Genomic DNA, 17,942 nt, shown 5'->3' on the forward strand with positions numbered 1-17,942 from the left:
AATGGGTGTGACACCTATCATATTAAATAGAAGAAAATGAAAAAGTTCTGCAGGGCGAAATCAAAAGCCCTTGGAATCTTTGCAGGAATAATGTTCGTTGCATTACATATATAAATAAATTAGCTGTACCCGACAGATGATGTTCTGGGTCACCCTGTTCCATCTTTTGGTCGATTTCTCGAAAACGCCTTCACATACACAACTAAGGGCCACTCCCTTTTAAAACCCTTATTATTGCCTTTAATATGATACCCATATCATACAAACTATAGAGCCACCCCTGGTACACCTTTATGGCGTTATCTCGAAAAGGTGTCCACCTATAGAACTAACGCCCTCTCCCTTCTAACACCTTTCATTTGATACCTATATCGTACAAACGCATTCTAGAGTCACCCCTGATCCACTTTTATGGCGATGTCTGGAAAAGGCGTCCACATATAGAACTAAGGCCCACTCCCTTTTAAAACACTCATTAACACCATTCATTTCATACCCATATCGTACAAACACATTCTAGAGTCACCCCTGGTCCATCTTTATGGCGATATCTCGAAAAGACATCCACCTACCTATAGAACTAATGCCCACTCTCTTTTAAAACACTCATTAACGCCTTTCAATTGATACCCATATCGTACAAGCACATTCTAGAGTCACCCCTGGCCCACTTTTGTGGCGATATCTCGAAAAGGCGTCCACCTATAGAACTAAGGCCTTTCATTTGATTCCCATATCGTACAAACACATTCTAGAGTCACCCCTGGTCCACCTTTATGGCGATATCTCGAAAAGTCCTCCACCTATAGAACTATGGCCTACACCCATGTCATACAAACGCATTCCAGGGTTGCCCTAGGTTCATTTTTCTACATGGTGATTTTCCCTTTTTTGTCTCCAAAGCTCTCAGCTGAGTATGTAATGTTCGGCTACACCCGAACTTAGCCTTCCTTACTTGTTTTTGATTTAAATTGTTTTTTTTAATTGTTTTGCTGGATAGATGGTTTTTAAACCTCCTTACAGTCTGTTGTCAACGTCAAATTCTAATCAGGATAGAACTTTTATTTTATAGCAAAAGTCCTGTATCTTGATAAAGTGATTTAGTTTGATCGTTGAGCAAACTTCTGGCAACACTGAGGACTCATTCAGTCTGAGAGGTTTTCACAGAGCGGCCAGTCCAACCTAACCTCATTTTTTTCTTATTGTTACCGCCAATCAATTTTTTTGTTTTTGCCTGCACTATTCGGCGATCTAAGTCTTTTATACCACCCACGTTTTCATTTTTTGGCAGCTGATTAAAAAAAATGCGAGCATATGCATTTATTTGCCACACTACTGTATGTAAACTTTTGTATCTTGGCACTTATTGCACCTTTTATGTTTAGGCGCCGATAACAGCATAATTGTATGTTTGATGGATAACTTCTTTCTTTCACTTTTTTTGTTTGTTTTAAGTTTAATTTTTCTTCTTTTTTTCTCAGTAACTTGCTCAAAGACGAAAAAGAGTAAGAACAAATTTTTTACGAAAACGTTCTTCTTCAGAATTTTATTTAGATACATTTCTAGGGCTTGCAGTATTTCTTTTTTAATGTGCATATGTATGTGACTCAATATGCACGTGAATATACAACAATTTGAAGGGTATTACTGTTTGTGGTGTGTCAAAAAGTTTAAAATATTAACTAAAGTTCTAGCTGAGCTGATTTTGATAACAAAGAATTTTGGTGTTTAGCAGAAAAATATATAATGAAGACCTTGCTTTACATAAATCAAATTTCGAATCTTGCATCAGTGTATTTATGTACTTAGTAAATACTTAAGGCCCCATTACTGTTACTTAGCATAGACTTGACTTGACTTGGCGTAAACTTGGCAACTTAGCCTTGATTATGCTCCACTTAGCGTATACAATCTGGCATCATAATCAATAAATGTCAATTTGTATGACAAAATGTCAAAATGAAATTGAAACAAACAAATGGCATCTCAAAATGTAAACGTCACTTAGAACTTACATAGAAAATCAAAATTCAACAGACTTCTAAGCCAAGTTATGTGTTGCCAAATTTTGAGTAATCAGTAACATGCAATGTTCATTTAACAGAACTGTAAGTGACAATTCTCAAGCCAAGTCAAGTCTATGCTAAGTATCAGCAATGGGGCCTTTAGCTTTAGTCAAGTTTAATTTGATAATTTGATGTAATATTTGGATATGCAAAATTAAAATAACTGCATAGCTACTTAGTTAAATATTGTTACTCATAAACGTGGTTTTGTGTTTACGTTCTTGTGTGCATATTTGTTTTTGTTTTTGTAGATATATGTTTAACTTATTATCTTAATGTAGCAGCGCAGTGCAGTGTAAATATTTAGATTGCATGGCACGTAAGCCGATTTTATGCTTAAGAAATTTTTAAGTAGATTTCAACGTTTTCCAAGAAGAAGAAATATCAGGCGACTAAGCTAATAGCTTAGATAATTAAGCTGTTATACTCAGTTTTTTTATCGTAATCTTTTTTGGGGTTATAAATAAATTAAAAAAGTTCAGAAATAGACGAGTGCATATATTACAAGTAAGGAAGGCTAAGTTCGGGTGTAACCGAACATTACATACTCAGCTGAGAGCTTTGGAGACAAAATAACGGAAAATCACCATGTAGAAAAATGAACCTAGGGTAACCCTAGAATGTGTTTGTATGACATGGGTATCAAATGGAAGGTATTAAAGAGTATTTTAAATGAGAGTGGGCCTTAGTTCACAGGTGGAGAGATATCGCCATAATGGTGGACCAGGGGTGACTCTAGAATGTGTTTTTACGATATGGGTACTAAATTAAAGGTATTTATGCGGGTTTTAAAAGGGAGTGGCCCTTAGTTGTATATGTGAAGGCGTTTGCGAGATATCGACCAAAATGTGGGCCAGGGTGGCCCAGAACATCATTTGTCGGGTACCGCTAATTTATTTATATATGTATGTAATACCACGAACAGTATTCCTGCCAAGATTCCAAGGGCTTTTGATTTCGCCCTTTCATTTTCTTCTACTTAATATGGTAGGTGTCACACCCATTTTAAAAAGTTTTTTCTAAAGTTATATTTTGCGTCAATAAACCAATCCAATTACGTGTTTCATCCCTTTTTTCATATTTTGTATAGAATTATTGCATTTTTTTAATTTTTCGTAATTTTCGATATCGAAAAAGTGGGCGTGGTCATAGTCGGATTTCTGCCATTTTTAATACCAAACCACAACAGATGAAGCGGCTTTGGGAGTGTTCGAGAGAAAAGTTCTTCGAAAGATTTATGGACCTCTACGCGTTGGCGATGTCGAGTACCGAAAAAGATTTAATGATGAGCTGTACGAGCTATACGCAGACATCCACATAAACCAGCGAATTAAAACGCAGCGACTGCGCTGGCTAGGCCATGTTATGCGAATGAAAGATGATCCTCCGGCCAAGAAAGTGTTTCTATCGGAAACCGCCTATGGAAGCAGAGGCCCCCACTCCTTTGGGAGGACCAGGTGGAAAATTATTTAAACTTTTTTGGTGTGACCAATTTGCGCCGGTTGGCGGAGCGAAGAGCCTATTGGCGCGCCTTGTTGGACGGCCATAACCGTTTAGATGGTTAAGTAAAGTAAGAGCTATGCCCTTACCAAATTTCACAAGGATTGGTAAATTTTTGTTGCACTTATGGCATTAGAAGTATTCCAGACAAATTAAATGAAAATGGGCGGAGCCACGCCCATTTTGAAATTTTCTTTTATTTTTGTATTTTGTTGCACCATATCATTACTGGAGTTTAATGTTGACATAATTTACTTATATAATGTAAAGATATTAAATTTTTTGTTAAAACTTGATTTAAACAATTTTTTTTTTAAAGGGAGCGTGTTCGTCATCCGATTTTGCTTATTTTTATTTAAAAAACATATAGTAATAGCAGTAACGTTCCTGCCAAATTTCATCATGATATCTTCAACGACTGCCAAATTACAGCTTGCAAAACTTTTAAATTACCTTCTTTTAAAAGTGGGCGGCACCACGCCCATTGTTCAAAATTTTACTAGTTTTCTATTTTGCGTCATGAGGTCAACCCGCCTACCAAGTTTCATCGATTTATCTGTCTTTGGTAATGAATTATCGCACTTTTTCGGTTTTTCGAAATTTTCTATATCGATTTCGTTCATTTTAAATAGCGATCTGAGATGAGTGCCCAGGAACCCATCTACCAAATTTCATCAAGATACCTCTAGATTTACTCAAGTTTCGTGTTCACTGACAGACAGACGGACGGACGGACGTGGATAAATGAATTTCTTTTTTCACCCAGATCATTTTGATATATAGAAGTCTATATCTATCTCGATTAGTTTATGCCGTTACGGGGTACCGTTATGCGAACAAAATTAATATACTCTGTGAGTTCTGCTCAGCTGAGTATAAAAATTTACAGGTGGTGTTAGTGTTTATGGTATCGCTAGTCTTAGGTTCTTCAAAATGTGATAGATCTAGCACAACCGGCAGTGAAACACTTTATCGAAGCATGACCAACAAAACGTGATGAAAGAGTATACATACCGATTTCAAAAAATAACCGCACAACACAGTTTCAGTTCCATGATTTATATCTTTTAGTTTTTACTCAAAAAATAGTCATTAACTTGCGCTTATCCACCTAGACGGCCTGCCACACTGAAGGTCTCGGCGAAAAGACCGGAAAAATCAACACGGTCTATACGCGGGGTCGCTCCTTGGGGGTGGTTCGGAAAACGGTCAAAATGATTTCTGATATGAAAAGCCGCTCAGCGAAAATAAATCTACCCTGGAGTTTGAAGTCCCGCCACTTTCTAGGAAAAATTAAAAAGAACTACGAGGCAAACTGGAAGAGAAGATTGACCGAAATCTCTGCGGGAGAATATCGCGCCTTCTGTTTATTTATTTTTCAATCGCCTAGACTAATTTAGTTGTTGCGTAAGTCACGTCAGTGTTTCCTGTTTCGCCAAAACTGACCCCAATTAGGAGCACCAAGGAAGATCAAATCCTCCTTTACCTGCCTCTCGCAAATCAGCGGAGGTCTGCCGATAACTCTGCTTATTATAAAAGGTGTCGATTAAAATAAGTACTTTCTTGGCTGCAGCGTCTTCGTCCAATCGCATAGCATGACCCAGCCAGCGAAACCTTTGGCGTATATATGTATATATGCATAAAGCTCAAACAACTCAGCACTATACCTCCTTCGATACTCGTCGCCAGCATAACGGACAGGACCATAGATCTTCCGGAGAACTTTTGATCTGCTCTCGACACCATCCATGATTCCGGACAAATATCATGAGCAAATTGTTGAGCGCGATTTTTGTTTGTCGAGAGAGGACTTTAATTTTCAAAAGTATACTCATTTGTTAACTTTTCACCTGAATTAAAAAACAAAATTCTATCTTAATCTTGTAATTATAAGGCCAAATTTAGTTTAATAAAGCTGTGGATTAAGTGCATAATTTTAAAAGAGCTTTAAGAAGATTTTTCCATTTACTATTTCTCTTCGCGCTCCCTAACCGTTTCCTTTCTTTTCTCCCCCTTTTTCTATTTTTCTTCTCCCTTACTCTACCCGTATACTTATCTTGATTATCCTCGCTAAATGTTGAATCAAAAAAAATTATCAAAAATCCAGAAAAATTTTTATTTTGCTTAATTTTTGTACTTCGCTTAAAAATATAATTTTTGATATAATAAAGAAATAGCGATTCAAATTACCGCTTCTGTTATATCACAAAGACAAAAAAAGTTATAATAATTTCTTCGGGTTCCATATTCATTAGGCCGTAGAAGGTTTTGCTGTTAATTTTTGTTAATTTTTGTTTTTGACTTGTTTGCAGCATTCGCCTATAGCAGCCTTAGTTTAGACAACTCGATACCTTTCTCATTTGTTCTTTAAGTAAAGAGTTTTCGCCAAAAAAATCGCTAAATGTTAACCCAAGAAGCTGGAAAAGACAGAGCATCAAACAATATTTCAAAGATCTAAGATTTTTATTACAAAATATGCCGGAAGTTTCATGATCCATTTCATATTAGGCTGTCAATATTCGTCCGTCAAATTCAGTATAAAAGTTTCCTGAGTTTTATTTTTGTTTCTCTTTATTGAAAAAAAAAACAACGAACAAAACTCAGTAAAAGTAAAAAATAAAAATTATGTCAGCAGCTAAAGGCTCTTTCAATAGATTTTAAAATTTTTTATAGCTTTAATACTTATAAAACTAATTTATGATCTTAATAATTGGAAAATGTTAAGTGAATTTTATCATTTACTTAAGTTTTTGACATAAACTTACCAAAAACAATTTTAAATATTATTGTATTTTAGACACATAATATTTGAAATCGTTTACTTTTGTTACTATTATGTAATTCCTTTTTTATTCAACTAAAAACTCTTTTAACTTTTAATAAGTTTCAATTTTTATTAATTTAATGGCATTCAAATTCATATTTTTTTTTTTTTTTTGTTAAAGTTGGTATTATCAACTGAATTATATCTCTATAAATCAATTCAATGTCGCTGTAGTAAATAACATTGTTTATCTTTTTTATGATTATCGTAATATCTTCCTTTACACAAACACTTCGAATAAAAGTGCAATTTAATCATAAATCACTCAATTCGCAATTATCTCGCATTTGCCATTTGCATGCCACTAGCACAACAACAACTTCCCGTACTAAGTTAATTTCTGTTTATCTCTTAGCTATTTTTTTGTTTGTTTGTGCTTCCTGCATCTTCACCACGCGACACGAAACGCCCTACAAAAGGCGCACACAATCCATTCGCAAAAAGAATAATGTGGCACAGAAAAAGCAAAAATTAACACTTCCCAATTGCTACATTACAAATGGACTGGTGTTTGTGTGTATGAAAGTGTATTACGTTAAGCTGCGTCACTTGCACATGTGTCACACTTAAACACCACAGGCTCGCATAATCGTTGGATCAGACGTATCCCAAAGTTGAAAATTGGAGTATGCGTGGTGCTCGCAAAATGCTGGAATGAAAAGTTCGTCTTAACCGCGCCGTACGCAAATCAAAACTGAAATTGCACCAAAAGCATTTTGGGAATCCAAGCAATAGACTGGCAACAGAACTCCAGCATACGCCAGCACGATTATCAGCAACATTAAAAGACAACAACAGCAACAGCGGCTGCAGAAGTGGCGGCAATGGCAGCAATGAAAATTTTGCTTTGCAGCAAAGTCAAATGAAATCGCTCAACCAAACGAAATCATGCTATGAATGGAGTCAACAAGCAACAGAGCATTTACAGTGACGTAAAATATTTACTGTAACAGAAAAATCTAAAAACATAAGACTGTAATATTAGCATATGACGCGCACTGTTGCACAGTGATGGCTATGCGGAAAGTATAGTTAACTTTCGCAAAAGCACTTGCTAACTTTTTAAAATTTTTTAATATCTTTTGAATTGTGTGAATCAAGATTACTATTATTAGGGACTATCCAATATCAAACGTATTCTATCAACGTTTTGATTTAAAATTACCCCATGTAAAATTTGTTGCTAGTGATAGCATTCTAGCAGAAGTTACACATTTTTCGCGTGCACATTTACAGTGTATGTTGGAAAATGTGTATCTTTAATGCAATATAAGCGTTTTTACGAAATATTATTGACATGAAAATGCTCAAAATTAACGCCTATTGGCTCTTCATACTCTTCTAAATTCGTCATCTTTTTAATGGAAAATCTAAATCAAAAGCTCCAGAGCTCTCTAGTTCCTCATCCAAGTAGTCCGAAACACTTTGTATTTCTGCTTTGACAGCAGTTGCTTTTATATTCGTATCATCATCATACCAGAAATTTCATCTTGTGCTCGATACTCGTACTTATTTAAAATCAAACGATATCAATTTCGTATATTCTATGCCTGTGTAGATGTGCATCGTCAATTAATAGGAAAAATTAAAAAGTAGCACGAGGCAAATTGGAAGAGAATCTCTTCGGAGGTTATCGAGCCTTACATTTATTATTTTCATTTAAATACACGAGCCGAATCTAGCGCAACCAATATAAAAGTCTCTTATCAAATATCAACATAAATCAGCTGTTCTATCAAGCAGTTAAAACAGCTTGCGCTGCCATCTGGCATATGGTAGCAACTGTCGATAATACAGTGCAAATATTCACAATAGTGCCATAGTACAAATAGATTTCTTTGTTTGCTCACAATCGTTTATTTTTAACAAATTATTTTATTAAAATTGCCCAAAGCTCGCTAATAGCCCGAATCTCCATCTCTACAACCAAAACTTTGTTTATAGATTTGGATTCCATATAAGAGCGAAAAAGAGAGCCGTACATAAAAACAGTAATTAGAAATAATATATATGATTTTTTGGGCTTGAAATCTGAAGGTGATGCCCTTCTTTATCCGAATTCTCATTTAAAAACCTACACATGTTTTCGCATTTGAAGGAAATTAGAAAGCAAATTTAATACATGACCTTCCCACATTACGACGGCATTGAAACAGTTGTAAAGCTTATTTTTATTTTTATTTTTTATGAGTCTCAAAGAAATATCATTAATTTAGTTTTCATACAGCAAACTCATAATTGTTAGGTGAAATGTCAGGGGAATTCGAGTTCGAATGTGTGATTTGAAATCACGCTTTTGGCCTCAGTATTAATGTGACATCTAAATAAAGTTTGGAATTGTCAGAGGAAAATTTTTAAAGAATATAGGAGGCGTTTTTTGGCATAAGTAATAAATAATTTAATTCTGTACTCGTACTCGATACCTAAGAAGGTAGTCGACTACGAAAAATAGATGGAGCTTAAGTTAGTTCTCGAGTGTATACTCGTAGTTTGTCGTACTCCCCGCTCAAAAACAACAAAACAGTCTCAATATTCAAAAAAGGTTTCGACATTAAATGACAAATATTAATAAGTTAAAGCCTGCGAAAAATTATTCGAATTCTGCTATTTATTTTTTTTTGCTTTGGATTCAGAAAATTTTACTTATTGTTATTGTAAAAGATTTCACTCAGATGATATCGTTCACATCCAGACAAGATTTGCAGCATTCAGAACGTACCCTCCTATTGTTCATGCATTCAAGCAACATTCTGTTATTATTTTAAACCTAATCGCCGCAAGTATAGTCTGTTGGCATTGTGCATTGTGCAGCGCTGCAAACTGATTTTGACATATTTTTGTTGACGGTCTCTGTTTTTAACATACTGCGCTCCTGCCGTAAACATTTACTGTTAAATTATTTAAGTTATATCATTTTCATTCTTCACACTTCATTGGCGCACATTTTCGGGTTTTGCTTCAAAAAAAAAATTACTTAAAATTTTGATTCATTTATAAAGTTCTTTTGTGTTTGACATTCATTGTCTGTGCAATAAAACTGAAAATGGGTGCGTTTACTGTGATTTGCGTTTATTCTCTCCTCCACCTATTTTTTATGTTTCATTTTATTAAACACTTTATTCGATGTTATTGGTAAATGTTGCGCGTAGCCGCAATTTACAGTTATTGTCTGCATTTCACCCCTCACGAAATTTAATTGAACTTTTGTATTGTTTTAGCAACACCGAACTTTTCAAGTTTTTCGGTCAAATGTGTTTTTGAAAATTGTATTGAATTGATATTTAATTTTACTTTCTCATAGTTTTTTGTGTTTCAAAATTATTTATAAAATTCATAAAATATACAACCATTCTCTTGCACATAATTCCCGTCTAACTATATTTTTTTTATGTGAGCTGCAATAATATTAAGAGGGGGAAAAATATTTATTTTTTATTTTTATTATTATTACTACTCGTATTTTTGTTTTTGCATTACTAATGTCTGCGTACTTTGTTATTGTTAGCGCCGCTTGATAAGGAAATCCACATCACTTGGCGTATTGCGATTAGTAGGTGGTCTGGAAAAGGGGGAATGGTATAAAATATTTATTGGATTATGTTTTCTTTGCCTTCATAATCGTGATTACTTTGCCTATGTAATAAATATGTGTTACATTGGTTGTGAAAGAAAACAAAAGTTTACTAGTTACATATACCCTTTATTCACTTATGTACATACTTACATACAAGCGTTTGTATGAGACATTTTACATAAACACTAAAGTTCAATATTATTTGAGTATCAATAAACAGTATGATTGGGTGACTCATGGTATGAGGACTTCCGAATTGTTCTGCTCCTCAAAAACTATAAATTGTATTGTCATCGAAATTATGCATGAATAAGTTTTAGCGACTTGTAGTTGAAAGTAAAACTTTAAAACTTTGACATTAACAAGTAATAAATAAAATTTAAAATTCTCGCGTTCTTAAACATAAAAAACATTTTTAGTATAACGATATTTTTATCATACTGTGTAAATGTGTGTGTGTGAAAAGATTTGCATGATTTTCAGAATATGAATCCGCTTAAAAGTGTGCAATATTTATATTAAAAATTCCTTAGAAAAATTTTCTAGCCAAACAAATTCGAAGTATAAAGAACCGCCAACACAGAGAGTAGTGGAAATAGTGAACCACTGTGGAAAACGATACTTGAAATTCGTCAATTTCAACGTTAGAAAGAGAGACGTAAATCTAAGCAGAATATCTAGCGACGAACAGCAATAGAAGGAGTCACCACATTACCTCCTTGAAAATTATCAAAAAACACTCGGTGTTTAAATAGTCTGGTCAAATTAGACCAAAAAATAAGAGAAGCGATACAGAAAGTTACAACAAGGTGAAAATCAGTAAAATTTTTTAAAATATAATTATGAATAAAATAAAGAAACTCCTCACCTTTCCAATCTGTGAAAAGAATTGTATTCAAGTTCAAAAAAATTAGTTTTTCGCGATTTTCAGCAAAACTTGAAGGTCATAAATTTATCTAAGAAAAACGTCTTAATGATCTTTTTCCTACTTTCTAAGATATTACAATACAAAAAGTGGTTGTTATTGTTGTTAAGTCAGAATTACAGTAATATTAGGTACAACGAAACCCTATTAATTTATACACTAGTGTAACCTCGAGACAACTTCTATCCCCTGTTCAATTGTGTGCGGTCTTGAGCTATACTCTGTACTGAAACACGTGTTTACTCGTGGACTATGCCTTCTGGGGAAACCACTTTTAAAAAACGCGCTAAGTACAGTACCTCATAGATGAAGTGGAATTTTGTGCATAATACATACATTACAACAATTACAACTTTTTGTATCGTTATATCTCTGAAATGGTGGCTCGTAGGAAAACAAGTCCTTCCTTTTTGTATATGGTTGATTCTCCGCGAGCTTATAGTTTTGTGTCTTTTCGAAATTTGAAATATATTAAAGCTTTTTCTAGGAATTAAATTATGTAATTGAGTTAAATTTTTTTTTTATTTTAAAGTTTCATGTTGAATTTTATTGACTTGTCATCAGTTTTATGAAGTTATAGTTCATAATACCCTACAAATGTCACAACCGTGGCATGTCCACAACCACATTTTTCATAACATTTTCGGTGGTAACTTTTTTAATCTTTAATTGCACGAGTAATAAACTGTCATTATATTAAATACTTGGCTTAATCTGCTATATTAAATGTTGTTTTAATGATAATATTTCTGTTTTTGCTTTGTAATTTGATTTTGAAAATTGTCACGGGTTTTTGAGTAAAAAATGTTATTCAAATCGTTAGGTTGGTACTGCTTTATTGCACACTGGTTTGTGACATGTGAATGTGAATTTTGATCAGCAAGTGTCCCCGCATATTTCCATGCTAATATTTGCAGTCTTAAAATAACTAATATCCATTTTTTAAACACTGAAGAACTGGAAAAACGGTACGTATCAAAAAAAAAACCGTGGCACTTGTATCTTTGTAGTTTTAAGTTAATAACCGTCTATTGTACCATTTTCCTTTAAAGTTTGCTGATATAGCCCTGAAATTTTACGGAAAATATTGCGAGACATACTAGCTTTTTTTAAAGAGCAATTTATTGTCAAAATGTCACAACCGTGGCAGGTTTCAGTATCAAGAACCGAAATTAATATCTGTAGCTCGTCCACTTTGGCAATGTTTTTTAGCTATAAAAACCCATAGAAAAATGATTAAAAATATTTGAAAATTTTATATTTTTTTCCAAAATTTTGGGTTAGTAAAACTGTTAGATCGCGGAGAATCGCCCATATGTATTTTTATGAAAAAACATAATCTTTTGCTGAAAATATCGAAAAACTAATTTTTTGACCTTTAACATTGAATAAAATTATCCTGATTTTTAGCTTGTTGTAACTTTTTTGGTAAATTACTTACCCGCTTATATTTTCTCTCTTGGAGACAATTTTATTTTGATATAATTATCGTGATTAGACTGTGTTAAACCTCGCACAATTAACTTTTTGAAAAATTTTAACCAAGACACTGTCTTTTTTTTCATAATCTTCAGGTAGGTAATGAGGTGAATTACCTATCGCCAGTCCATTACAGTTCATCATTGGCGATTCTCTATATATTTACGTCTGTGCTTCTGGCTTTGTTTCTAACCATTTCTTACTTTTGGCTGCCAATTAGTTGACGAGACTGTTTTAGAACTAAGAAAATTTTTTAAAAGGTGATCTTTAAAGCCAGACTAAGACTTCAACTTTAAGTTCTGTGAATCGATGAAGGGCAAAAAATATATTTGAAAACATTTTTGTTTTCAATTTTTTTTTCATATCACCATTTGATGGAACAAGATTTAGACCGACCCGGGCTTTTAAAAAAGAGGCTCGTTTGCTTCTCATTGGTAACAACCAATACCGACAAGCAATGTTTTTATTACCGGCTTATTATTGATAGCGAATTATTACCGTCGACTTATTATTTGGTTGTTATAGCCGAGTGATCGGTCTCCTATCGGTGTATTAAAGATGGGTTGCTAATATGTTATCGACTTTATATTGAAGTTTTATCGGTTTTTTTCATAGCAAACCAATGAGTTGTTGGTTTCAAATCGATAGCAATTGGATAACACTCGGATAAGGGAGACGATACGTTTTCAATAATTAGTCCATATCTTTCTTTTCGATAATAAATTGATAATACACGTATAACAAATCGATAAATTTTCGATAGTAAGTCGATGACAAACCGATAGGTCATCGATAAAAAAACGATATACCATCAATGACCATTGTTATTTACAGTTAATTTGTAACACCTCTATTTGAAATCGATAGCTCGCCTATACCACATCGGTAAAAAAACATATAAGAAAGATTCCATGCCAAAAAAGATCCTCTAAGGGAGCAGGCGACACAAATTTTCCATTTTCCATGAGATGTTTTAGATAAAGGACTTCTATGCACAATCGAGTCCAGCTCAGAAGGAGTTAGAACTCTTTTAAATCTTAAAAATATAATGAAGAATTAGCCGTCGTATTTACAGCGACTGATAGCACGTAATCCAAATGCCTTCAAATTTCCAAGCACCTACAGAAGGACGAATTTGACTCATTTAGCTTGATTTAGTTTTTAGATTGCAGTATGCTCCTTAAAATTTAGCTAGAAATTATCTGCTTGAATTCAGTTAAAAACTATATAACGTTATCTTTATTTTTGTTTGATTGCATGCCACCTAGAAATTCCGGAAATGGCTTAGATATTGTGGCCAATTCCTACCAAACAAATAATCAAAATTTACCACAAAATATAACTAAATATTTTTGCAGCAATCGGACATTTAATGTATTCGGCTTAATTTTGATCAGGCATAACTCTTGTATGACAAACCAACTGCTCAGTCTGTAGAAAAACTCTTGCTTAGACAAGTGACGACACGCGTTGAGCAAACAATCAAATAATTGCTTAGCAAAGCGGCGCTTAATTGTTTATCAATTTTTTTTTGCTGGCAGTTAAAAAGTCAACAATCAATAATTGCCCCAAAAGAATTGCATATTAATTTCATAAAATGTAATTTATACAAGTAAGGAAGGTTAAGTTCGGGTGTAACCGAACACTACATACTCAGTTGAGAGCTATGGTGACAACATAAGGGAAAATAACCATGTAGGAAAATGAACCGAGGGTAACCCTAGAATGTGTTTGTATGACATGTGTATCAAATGAAAGGCATTAAAGCGTATTTTATGAGGGAGTGGGCCATAGTTCTATAGGTAGACGCCATTTAGGGATATCGCCATAAAGGTGCATCAGGGTTGACTCTAGAATTTGTTTGTACGATATGGGTATCAAATGAAAGGTGTTAATGAGTATTTTTAAAAGGGAGTGGTGTGAAGGCGTTTTCCAGATATCGACCAAAATGTGGACCAGGGTGACCCAGAACATCATCTGTTGGATACCGCTAACTTATATATATGTAATACCAATTATTTATATATGTAATACCTGCCAAGATTTTAAGGGTTTTTGATTTCGCACTGCAGAACTTTTTCATTTTCTTCTACTTAATATGGTAGGTGTCACAACCATTTTATAAAGTTTTTTCTAAAGTTATATTTCGCGTCAATAAAACAATCCAATTACCTTACCATGTTTCATCCCTTTTTTCGTATTTGGTATAGAATTATGGCATTTTTCATAATTTTCGATATCGAAAAAGTGGGCGTGGTCATAGTCGGATTTCGTTCATTTTTCATACCAAGATAAAGTGAGTTCAAGTAAGCACGTGAACTAAGTTCATTAAAGATATGTCGATTTTTGCTCAAGTTATCGTGTTAACGGCCACGCGGAAGGACAGACGGACGACTGTGTATAAAAACTGGGCTAGACATCAACCGATTCCGCCCATTTTCACAGAAAACATTTAACGTCATAAAATCTATGCCCGTACCAAATTTCAAAAGGATTGGTTAATTTTTGTTCGACTTATGGCGTTAAAAGTATCCTTGACAAATTAAATGAAAAAGGGCGGAGTCACGCCCATTTTGAAATTTTCTTTTATTTTTGTATTTTGTTGCACCATATCATTACTGGGTTGAATATTGACATAATTTACTTATATACAGTAAAGATATTAAATTTTTTGTTAAAATTTTACTTAAAAAAAAATTTTTTTTAAAAGTGGGCGTGGTCCTTCTTCGATTTTGCTAATTTTTATTGAGCGTACATATAGTAATAGGAGTAACGTTCCTGCCAAATTTCATCATGATATCTTCAACGACTGCCAAATTACAGCTTGCAAAAGCTTTTAATTACCTTCTTTTAAAAGTGGGCGGTGCCACGCCCATTGTCCAAAATTTTATTAATTTTCTATTCTGCGTCATAAGTTCAACTCACCTACCAAGTTTCATTGCTTTATTTATTTATTTATTTAGGGAAGACTTACGTCTTTTAGACAGTACATCAATCCGATTAAGTAATTATACATACCTAAATGTTACAAAAAGAAATTTACTTGTTCATCTAAAGATATAACAAAGCATATATAAAAACAGAAAAGTTAAATACAAAAAAATTTTCAATAGTATATATTATCAAACATTCACTTAAAACTTTAAAGATTTAGAGTAACTTAAGAGTTAAGAAAAGTCTTTGGTAATGAATTATCGCACTTTTTCCGTTTTTCGAAATTTTCGATATCGAAAAAGTAGGCGTGGTTTTAGTCCGATATCGATATTAAATAGCGATCTGAGATGAGTGCTCAGGAACCTACATACCAAATTTCATCAAGATACCTTAAAATTTACTCTAGTTATCGTGTTAACGGACGGACGGACATGGCTCAATCAAATTTTTTTTTCGATCCTGATGATTTTGATATATGGAAGTCTATATCTATCTCGATTCCTTTATACCTGTACAACCAACCGTTATCCAATCAAACTTAATATACTCTGTGAGCTCTGCTCAACTGAGTATAAAAAAGAAAGACTTACAAAGGCGAGCCAAATAATGTGCCAAACCATAAACGCTCATATTTATAGCCACCAGCCGCAATTTTTCACTTGAAAATGCATATGAGTTTGGTTTTTATTGTAGTTTAGCGCGCCAATTTGGCAAAGTAACGGAATACTATGAGACCACCTTGTAGCAAATTTAATTGAAAATGTAAGTCGTTATGAATGTAAAAGTAGAATTGTGGCTAATCGCTGGAGACTTGTGATGGATTGCTAATAAAATTTATTTTTTATAATTTACATAAATACTTACATTATATTTTAGTTATTTACCTTATGACAAATAAACGCATCGAAATTCAATAAATATTTATCTCTCTTTTGTTAGTTTGTAAATACATTCACACAAAATTATATTCGTAAATTTGCCTATATAATAGGTTAATACTTTTACACTCACATTATATTTAATTTACTTATATTTATTAATTATTTGATATTTTTATTTCATTACATTATTTTGAATGCAGCTTGTAATATTTAAAGTAAACTAATAATTTTTTTAATGGGCATGGTTTCGTTTTTTTAGTATTGAAGAAATGTTTTTTAAATCAAATCGATAGAAGGCTGTTCTATATTAGTAACATTTTTTCAAATCAAATCTGATTAAATTTTTAATAATTGCGAGAAAAAAATATCTATGTATATATTCAATAATTTTCGAAAGCAAATTGCAGCCAATCTGCAAATACAATAAAGAAAGCAAAGTTGTCAAAGTCGATTAAATGAAATTATTAGATAGTTCCTATGGTTTATGTAGGTATGTACATAAATGCCGTTTGTACTACGGTTAGAAAAATTCACGAATTTCTCTAAACTGTAACAAAATATTTCCTTGTGCGCTCCCTTAGCTGCTGGCACTCTAATGCAGGGTTTAATTGGATCCTTTACACGTAGCACAACAATAGGTCTTATAGTAATGTAATTTACAAAGCCGTTTACGATTTATCTGTCTGCAATTGGTTACTTCATCTTTACATTTAGTAGGTGGTTCAATATTTTTCAAAGTATCAGGCTCAACATCGTATAAGGTGTTCAACTCTGGCAAAATAAGAAAAGAAAAAAATTATACAAACAATGGAAGGACATGTAAAGTTAAAATTTCAATTGCTAGAGGATGCCTGTAAACTTAATGAACTTTTCAAAACCAAGATTGCATCTATGAATCCTGACCAAGAAGATTTGTTGCTCATGGTAATATAACCATTAGATCCGTCACCATCATCTTCTGGTATTATCCGAGCTACGACGCAAGCAATTATTTTGTACCATTAAATTTTCGGATCACTGGATTTTAGTAAACGTTTCCAAACTGGTCCTAAAACAATTCCGAAATAGCCGCAAATGATAACAAAAACCAAACAACCCCAAAATTTTATGAAGATAGTTCCAAAATTAACCAGACATGGTGTCAGAAGAGTCATGAAATAGTCTACAAATTGTCTCTATAACAATATGAAAATATATAAAAAGATAACCCCAAAATGGTTTCGAAATAGTACCTCCTTGTACCGTGAAACAATCTCGAAATCGTCCCGAACGCTTAAATTAAAATGATCCGAAAACAGTTCGGAAGTGATCCTGAAAACAATATATTAATTAACAAAAACCAGTCTAATGATGGCCTCGAAGATATTCAGATATGATTTGGAAATTTTCATTAAATGGAAAAAGTAGTGTGTTATGAATTTAAACAGATCGGATCCTAGACGCAGTTTAAAACTGAAATGATCTTTAAAGTAATCCGAAATGCTGCTCATTTTTCGAAAATGGCTTAGACCACTGCGGCGCCTACCATACCAAAGGTCCTGGTACGAGATAGCCCCTTCTTAAAAAGAAAAGTAGCGACTGGGCTCTTCCACTCAATTGTCTATCTGCGATTCAAATATCATTCATATGCGTCTACCACTTCGAGCAGTATTGAGTCAGAAGGATGATTAGAATTCAGCTTTACATAAGAAAAAGCGTCTGGAAACCACCAATATTAAAAGGAAGGAGGCTAAGAAACTCGCATATTTCTAAAATGTTT

General features: G+C 33.4%; 2 protein-coding genes across 2 annotated transcripts in view; both read right to left on the reverse strand.

The window, feature by feature from the left end:
• The window catches only part of loh (lonely heart), a 146,404-nt gene extending 139,356 nt beyond the window's left edge, over positions 1-7,048 (reverse strand). Inside the window, exon 1 of the mRNA XM_067764108.1 lies at positions 6,332-7,048. The gene's annotated coding sequence lies outside the window, so the exon portion shown is untranslated. The remainder of the gene's footprint in view (positions 1-6,331) is intronic.
• Positions 7,049-15,562: 8,514 nt separating this feature from the next.
• LOC137239144 (thrombospondin type-1 domain-containing protein 4-like) overlaps positions 15,563-17,942 on the reverse strand; it is a 30,726-nt gene continuing 28,346 nt past the window's right edge. The window contains exon 8 of the mRNA XM_067764123.1: positions 15,563-16,954. Within this exon, the coding sequence (XP_067620224.1) occupies positions 16,788-16,954 (167 nt within the window). The 3' untranslated portion in view covers positions 15,563-16,787. The remainder of the gene's footprint in view (positions 16,955-17,942) is intronic.

Source organism: Eurosta solidaginis, chromosome 2 (genome assembly GCF_040869045.1).
Source record: "Eurosta solidaginis isolate ZX-2024a chromosome 2, ASM4086904v1, whole genome shotgun sequence".
NCBI classification, from domain to species: Eukaryota; Metazoa; Arthropoda; class Insecta; order Diptera; family Tephritidae; genus Eurosta; species Eurosta solidaginis.